The sequence below is a fragment of the Crocuta crocuta genome, unplaced genomic scaffold (assembly GCF_008692635.1).
Source record: "Crocuta crocuta isolate KB4526 unplaced genomic scaffold, BGI_CrCroc_1.0 scaffold132, whole genome shotgun sequence".
Lineage (NCBI taxonomy): Eukaryota > Metazoa > Chordata > Mammalia > Carnivora > Hyaenidae > Crocuta > Crocuta crocuta.
The window spans coordinates 2,065,948-2,074,047 of record NW_027528611.1 but is presented as its reverse complement, the minus strand read 5'-3'; the positions used below and the strand labels follow the sequence as shown (position 1 = coordinate 2,074,047).

Sequence of the window (8,100 nt, the reverse complement as noted above, 5' to 3'; positions counted from 1 at the left end):
CTGAGTGGAAGCGAAGTTTTGGCGGGTGGGGAGGGCTTTGCAGGAAACTGACTCATCACAACTCCCTGCTGCTGTCCAAGGCTCTGCCCACGCCCCGCCGAGCCTGCGCGTGATTTCCTGGCGACCAGCGCCCCCTTCCGGCCCCAGCGCGAAGAGCAAACATGCCTTCCCGCGGAAGGCGGAGTCACCCGCCTTTCCTTCCCGCTCGCTTCGGTCACTCGCCGCTTCTGCCAACGCCCCTTAACAAGAGTAATCGGTTCAGCGGTGTGTAATGAGTGCTTACTGTTTACTGCGGAATTAAAATTGTTTGAAATCTAAAGCACCAAGGCCAACAAAGGAAGCTCTTCTCGGTTACTTGCTTGTTAAACAAGGGTTTGTGTTTCTCAGCTCTCCCGGAGCTGGGAGTTAGGATAATGGGAGGGAGATCAGATTTTGATGCGGAGCCTATGAGACCAATAAGGACAGGGGCGTTAGGAGACCGGATCCCTGCCTGGATTCTGGTCTCAGCTCCTAGAAGCCAGGGAGTATCGAGCGTCCTGATAAAATCCTAGGCAGGCGCCTCCTCCGTGTGCCAGTGAGGCACTGAGACCCAGAATGTTCACTTTGGCCATCCTGTGTATCCCCTCTTGAATGGCGCCCCCAGAATGCCCATCTGGGGAACTGCCAAACACCTGCTTAAATCCCCCTTAACTGGAGTTAAATGAATCTGGGGAAAGAGGGACCTATCAATGTGGGGGGGGGGGGTTTGTTTTGTTTTGGTTTGGGTTGGTTTTTTAGAGAGAAGAGAGAGCAAGCAGGGGAGGGGCAGAGGAAAGAGAATCCCAAGCAGCCTCCACACTAAGGCAGAGACTGAAGCAGGGGCTCTATCCTTACCCTGAGATCATGACCTGAGTGGAAGTCAAGAGTCAGTGGCTCTTTTGACTGAGCCACCCAAACACCCTTGTATTATCTTCTTATCTTATCTTATCTTTGAGAGAGAGTGTGAGTGAAGAAAGGCCAGAGGGAGACAGAGAATCTTAAGCAGGGTCCATGCCCGGTGCAAGAGGCCTCAGTGTGGCTCCATCTCATGGCTGTAAGGTCATAGGACCTGAGCCAAAATCAAGAGTTTGGTGCTTGGCTGGCTGAGCCACCCAGGTGCCCCTCAATCTGTATTTGTAAAAAGCTCCCCAAGTGGGGCGCCTGGGTGGCTCAGTTAGTTAAGCACCCAACTTCGGGTCAGGTCATGATCTCAGAATCTCATGGTTAATGGGCTCCAGCCCCACGTCAGGGTCTGTGCTGACATCTCAGAGCCTGGAGCCTGCTTCGAATTCTGTGTCTGGGTTCTGTGTCTTCCTCTCTCTCTGCCCTCCCCACCTTGTACTCTCTCTCTCTCTTTCTCAAAAATAAAAAATAAACATTAAAAACAAAAGTTTCCCAAATGATTCTGCTGGGTCTGTGGCTAGTAATACAAAACTAGAGAAAGAGTAAGGATGAACACCAGAGCACAGAACCCAGGACAAACAGCCTTGGGTTCAAATCTTGGCTATGCCACTTGTGAGCTGTGTAACCTTGGGCAAGTTTCTTAATTTTCTGAGCCTTGGTTTCTTATTCTGTAAAAAAAAAAAAAAAAAAAAAAAAAAGCACATATACCCACTCTTTAGGAACAATCCCTTGGCACATAAAAATATAAAAATCCGATTCTTGCCCTGAAGAGAGTGGGCAAAGGTTATTTGAGGGCCCTGGGTAGCCCCTCTATGGGGCAGTGGCCCTTGGCCTTTTTCGTTTTCTGGTTTGGGGTTAAGCTCCCTATCTCTTCAAACTCTTGCTCTTTTAATTTGGTCTGAGGTCACCTGGTGCCTCTCCTCCCCCATCAGCTGTGAGAGGTGGGGTGGGGAAGGGTAGGTGTGGCAGGGGTCCGGTCTTCCTGCCCCAGGAGGTCACTCAGCAGAGCTTTCGCCCTCAGAGCCTGCAAAGCAGGACGTGTCCTCGGGAAAACCCTGTCCCTGCCAAGGTCGCACAGCCGCTCAGCCCTGGAGTCAGGCCAGGGCAGGGCAGGTGGGTGCCAGCGCTTCGTCACGAGCAAACTCAACCTTGGTTTTCCCTCTTCTGAAGTGGGAGGAGAGGAACCGGGTAGACCGGCCACTTCTAATTTTCTTTGCCTGTAAAACGGGTTCTTTGGACGCAGCCAACATAGGACAGGGGCTCCCAGGCTGTCTAGACTTCAGATCACCTGATGTGCCTGGCAGGATGTGGCTCCGCCTGGGAGAAATCATCATCCTGCCCTGCCCTGCCCAGCCCCTCCTCGCCCCCAGGCCTCCAGCTTGATGACATCCTTGGGAAAGGCCCTCAGCACACAGCACCTGTCAGCTGCTGTCTGACAGAGGCGGTGGCCTGGGGGAGCGAGGTGGGGGGAGGCTCAGCCAGAACCGAGCACTGAACGAAATAATAACCCTTCTGTGTTCCAAGCACTTCTGTATACCAGGTGCTTCTCTAAGCATGTTCCCTGCATTAACTCAGTTAATCCTTACATGTGTCCTCTGAGACATTCACTATTACTGTCTCCATTTTCCAGATGAGAAAAATCGAGTGGCTGAGAGGTTAAGCCATTTGTCTAGGGTCACCCAGCAGAGCCTGGATTCCAGCCCAGGCGGTCCAGCTCCAGAGCCCTCACTCTTAACCACAAGATACAGCCTCTCCGCTCTGTTCCAATTGCCTTGCCTGAAGGGACTCCCTGACCTATTGCTTGAGGCTGCTTCCATAGCTCCATTTTATAGATGAGAAAGCTGAGGCCCAGAGATATTAAATGACATTTTATTTTTACAATTTTTATTTTTACATTATATATTATATAATTATATATTACAAATTTATAAACATTTTTGTTAATGTTTATTTTTGAGAGAGAGAGTGAGACAGAGCATGAGCTGGGAAAGGGCAGAGAGAGAGGGAGACACAGAATCCGAAGCAGGTTCCAGGCTCTGAGCTGTCAGTACAGTGCCCAACGCCGGGCTTGAACTCACAAACTTCGAGATTGTGACCTGACCTAAAGTTGGATGCTTCACAGACTGAGCTTACCTAGGTGCCCCTTCTTGTAATTTTTAAATTAAAAAAATTTTTTAAGTGACTGCTTATTTTATTTAAAGTTTATTTTTGAAGAGACAGAGACAGCATGAGTTGGGGAGGCGCACAGAGAGAGGGAGAGAGAGAATCACAAGCAGGCTCCTCGCTGCCAGCACAGAACCCCATGTGGGGCTCAAAGTCGGGAAGCCATGAGATCATGACCTGAGCCAAAACTAAGAGTCAGGAACTTAACTGACTGAGCCACCCAGGTGCCCCTTTAAGTGACTTTTAAAATTTTAGGTAGTAGGCAGCGAGCTAGGACTGGATCTAGCCTCTAGTATCTGTTATCCCAGTGACCAGGGTACTTTTGTGTTTCAGAACAGGGTTATCCCACATGGGCCTCTGGGTCAAGGGGTTCAGGAGGCCAGCGAAGCTGTCCGCCTGTCCTTTCACAACGCAGAGTACTAACCACTATATGATCATGGCCCTTTCAATCTGGTACTTGACCTTTTGGCCTGGGCCGCGGCTGGGAAACTCCCGGACTCTGGCAATTCACACATACTAGGGGCATTCGCGCCCATGAGGGACACCTTGGGGGGGAAAGAAATTGATTTTAGTTGATAAAGCCTGGTGGTAAACAGGACTCTGATCCTTGCTATTGCAATAAACTTGTCTTTGTCAACATAAGCCTGTAGCTTCAGCAGCTCACTCCCCCAGTGACCTTGGGGTGCCGGGGTAACCCAGCTCTGCCCCCACCCCGTGGCTGTGGGCTGGGGCCTGGGGGCGGCCTGTGGGAAGGCAGTGTGGAAAAGCGGCTGGAAGGAAGCAAAGAGCCCTCATATGCCAGTGTGAAGACTCCCTCCGGGCAGAGCGTGGCCCGGTAAGGTAGGGTCCAGTTTCCCGAGTGACCAGGGCCTTCCCGTGTCTCGGCTGCAGGTGCCATGGCAGAGCCGTCCGGGGATGCCCACCAGGTCCCGCATGGCAGCAAGGCCTGCCGCCGCCTCTTCGGGCCCGTGGACAGCGAGCAGCTGCGTCGAGACTGTGACGCGCTAATGGCGGGCTGCGTGCAGGAGGCCCGCGAGCGATGGAACTTCGACTTCGTCACCGAGACACCGCTGGAGGGCGACTTTGCCTGGGAGCGTGTGTGGGGCCTGGGCCTGCCCAAGCTCTACCTGCCTGCGGGGCCCCGGGGGGGCCGGGATGACCTGGGAGGGGGCAAGTGGCCCGGCACCTCGCCTGCCCTGCTGCAGGGGACAGCTCAGGAGGACCACCTGGACCTGTCCCTGTCCTGCACTGTCATGCCTCACCCCCCTGAGCGGCCTGAGGCGTCTCCAGGTGCACCTGGCACCTCTCAGGGCCGAAGACGGCGGCAGACCAGCATGACAGGTGAGGCTAGGTGCGGGGAAGGGCACTGTAAGGCATCAAGACTCAATCTGCGGTGCGAGGGCTGACCTCCCTGGCCCAGGGGAAGCAAGCCCAGACAGACAAAGCACCTTGCCTGAGGTCACACGCAAGTCTACAGCCAAGACCAACTAGCTAACATCTACTGGGGACATCTGTTAGACGGCAGGCCCTCCGCTGAGGTGGATTTCTAGGGTGGATTTCATTTAGTCCTTAGAGCAGCCCTATCCCATATGACCTTCTTGCCACTCTTTTATAGGAGTGGAAATAAGGCTCAGAGAGGTAGCGTGGCTTGCCTACGGTCCCACCGTGAATTTGCAGTGGAGAGAAAACTAATGACAGTAATTTCCTGGCTGCCCTATCCAAATCTAACTCGCCTTCCCCATCACACACACACACACAGACACACACACACACAGACACACACACACACAGACACACACACACACAGACACACACACACACAGACACACACACACACATTTCCCATCCACCCTCCCCTGCCAATTTTATTCTCTTTGGCTTTTTTTTTTTTTTTTTTTTAATATTAACAGCTACTTCCTTGTCCTGATATTGTCTGTCTGCCCCATGATGTTATTATCTCCGTGAAAAAGGGATCTCTATCTCCCTCATTGCTGGATTTCCAGCACCTAGGACAGCGTCCGGCACACAGTAGGTGCTTGATTAAAAAAAAAAAAATGGATGAGCGACGCTCACATTTGAGCATTTACTGTGCCAGGCCCTAGACCAGAGCCTTTAGAGAGGGCGTTTCATTCAGTCCTTAGGGCACCACACCAATGGTCATCTTCATTTTATATGTAAGGAAACTGAGGCTCAGGGAGGTGCAGTCAAGAATCCCGTGGTGAATTTGCAGCTGGGTCAGAACTGACAATACTGAAGATACTAGCTCACATGGATATGGCCTAGTCATCATGCAGGACACTTTTCATGGATTATCCAATTGCATTCCTACAGCACTGCTATTCAGTAGAATTCTGCAGTGATGCAAATGTCCAGTGCCACTAGCCAAAATGTAGCCATTGAGCATTTGACATGGGGCCAGTGTGACTGAGGAACTGAAGTTTTCATATTATTTGAGTCTAATTAATTTAACTATGGGCTACTGGCTACTGTGGTAGCAGCCTGGCTTGGAGCAGGCCCACGGATGTTGGTCTGGTTATCATCCGTCATGTCTGTGATGCGTGGAGGCCCTGTATAGTGGTCCCCTGGAAGACAGAGTGAGAGTTGCCAGAGTTTTCCCTGTACTTGGCCATGTGCCCCTTTGGCCCTAGGGAGGGGTCCCTGACCGTCTGCTCTGTGCTTTGGATGGGTGGCTCCGCTGGGCCCCTCTCCCTCCCGGCCTGGCTGACTTCTGTTCTCTCTTCCCAGATTTCTATCACTCCAAACGCCGGCTGATCTTCTCCAAGAGGAAGCCCTGATCTGCCCACTGGAAGCCTCAAGCTCCTTGAAATGAGCTCCCGTCCCCACCCCTACAAGCCTCTTCTCCACCTTTGCCCTTAGCCCTTCAGTTTGTGCGTTTTAATTATTATTTGTGTTTTAATTTAAACTCCTACTCATGTACATACTGTGCTTGCCACCACCCTCCCCCCCCCCCCCCGCCTTTAGCAATTCCAATTATTTAAAAACCCAGTAGCAGAATGATAGGCTTATTAGAGTGCTAAGTATTTTTATTATGCAAACTGTTATTTAAGACGTCTTTATCCTGTGCTCCCCATTTCCGCTCTCCCAGAGGTAAGGTGGGGCCGGCGTGATCCTCACCTTCTGGGTGGTGCTCCCTGGAGGGGTCTGCCTCCTTGTGCTCACCACCCCATGGGTGTTTTGAAATTTCTGCCCCTTTCCTGCGTTCTCAAACCTGAATTCTTTATAATTTGAGAAGTAAACAGATAGCACTTTGAAGGGGGCCCAGCAGGATGGGGGCGTCATCAACCCTTTGGAGTCCCCTCCCCTTCCCTAAGGTTGGGCAGGGTGACCTTGAAGTAGGCACAGCCCGGAACACGGCTAGGAACGTGGCACTTTCCTGTCCCTTGGTGCCCCACCCTGCCCTGTGAAGGCGTGGGCGAAGGTAGGGTCCTGTAGCAGACCACCCCACCTCCTCTCGCCCCCTCTGCCACCCACAGAGGGGCCAGTCTCAATGTTTGGCCTCCCCTGCACTTTTCTAGGGGCCCCAGATGCCCAGCTGGGCTTTCAAGCCCCTCTCTGCTCCCCTCCCCTCCCCTCCCCCATACCCTTTCCCTCTACTACCCTCTGGGCCCTAGGTGGCAGCTCTGGGGTGCCTGTGCCCCCAGCTTAGTGAGCGGGAAGGAAAGACGTGTGCTAGAAGTAGGGGTCCCCAGTTCTACCTCAGGCAGCTCAAACAGCGACCACATTTTCCTCTTACCTTCCCGGGCAGAGGTTCTGGGTGGTCCGACAGGCCTTCTTGAGTGGGGATCTCTGTCAGGAGTATGTCACGGGGAGTAGATTTTTCGAGGAGGAAGAGTGTGACGCCAGCCTCTGGAATGCATCCAAGGACCTTCCCCGCTGCCCCACCCTCCCCCATTTCATTGCACTTTGAATCGCAGCTGAACAAGGAGTCAGATGTTTTAAGACAGTAAGGTAGAGGCTGTGGACAGGGTAGGCTACGTGGGTGAATACGGCCCTGGGAGTCGTGACTTATTGTCTTTCCCAGCACTGAACATTGAGCCCATGGAGGCACCGAGGGACTTAGTGCGTCTGACCCCAAACACCCAAAGTTCCTATAATATGCAGGCCTGGACTGTTTTCTCCCGGCTCCTCCTATCTCCACCTAGACTGTAAGCCTCTGAAGGGCAGGGAACAAGTCCTCTACTGCTCTGCGTCCTTCGTAGCCCCTCAATAAATGCTGGGTCCACAGCAGGTGCTCAATAAATGTTTCCTGATGATTTTAGTTGTAATATTACCATGGTGGCCAATATGCCTTGTCATTTATAAGAATAAGTGAGCAGATGTTCTTTTGGTTGTGTGTTTTGGTTTTTTTTTTTTTTTACACAATTCTAACAATTAAGCATTTGAAGTTTAAAAATACAGAGAGCTTCACAAACAGACCATGAGGCAAAAAAAGCAGACGACAATAAAACAAACACAATAAACATCAGGCCTCTGCAAAGATCGTCACAGTCAATATTTTGGTTCATTGTGTGGTCTTTTTTAGTAAGGGATATGTTACTCACCAGGGACCCGCAGATCGTTACTCACTACGGAAATGCACATTAAAACCACAGTAAGATAACACTGTACACCTACCAGAATGACTAACGTGAAAAAGACTGACAAGGCCAAGCGTGGGCAAGCATCGGGAACAACCGGAAGTCTTAAACCCTGCTGCCGGAAGTATAAAGTATTTGAACTACTTTAGGAAACAGGCAATCCCTTCTAAAGATGGCTTCCCTCGTGCCTACCCCGTGACACTACACATTTCTACCAGAAGACACGTTCATAGCAGCGTTATTCTTGACAGACCCAAGCTGGGAACATCCCAACTGTCCACAACAAGAATGGATGTGCAAATTGTGGTATCTTTCTACCGTGGGGGTATTACACAAGGTTAAAAAGAACAAAGTAGTTTATGTGCACGTTTCTGATGATCTATTCATAACTGACCACTCCAAGACTTAGTGGCTTAAA

At 51.5% G+C, this 8,100-nt stretch overlaps 1 protein-coding gene across 1 annotated transcript in view; it reads left to right on the top strand.

The window, feature by feature from the left end:
• The window catches only part of CDKN1A (cyclin dependent kinase inhibitor 1A), an 8,911-nt gene extending 1,536 nt beyond the window's left edge, over positions 1-7,375 (top strand). The window contains exons 2-3 of the mRNA XM_077754893.1: positions 3,976-4,425; positions 5,830-7,375. Coding sequence (XP_077611019.1) covers positions 3,981-4,425; positions 5,830-5,879 — 495 coding nt within the window. The 5' untranslated portion in view covers positions 3,976-3,980 and the 3' untranslated portion in view covers positions 5,880-7,375. The remainder of the gene's footprint in view (positions 1-3,975; positions 4,426-5,829) is intronic.
• Positions 7,376-8,100: the final 725 nt, after the last annotated feature.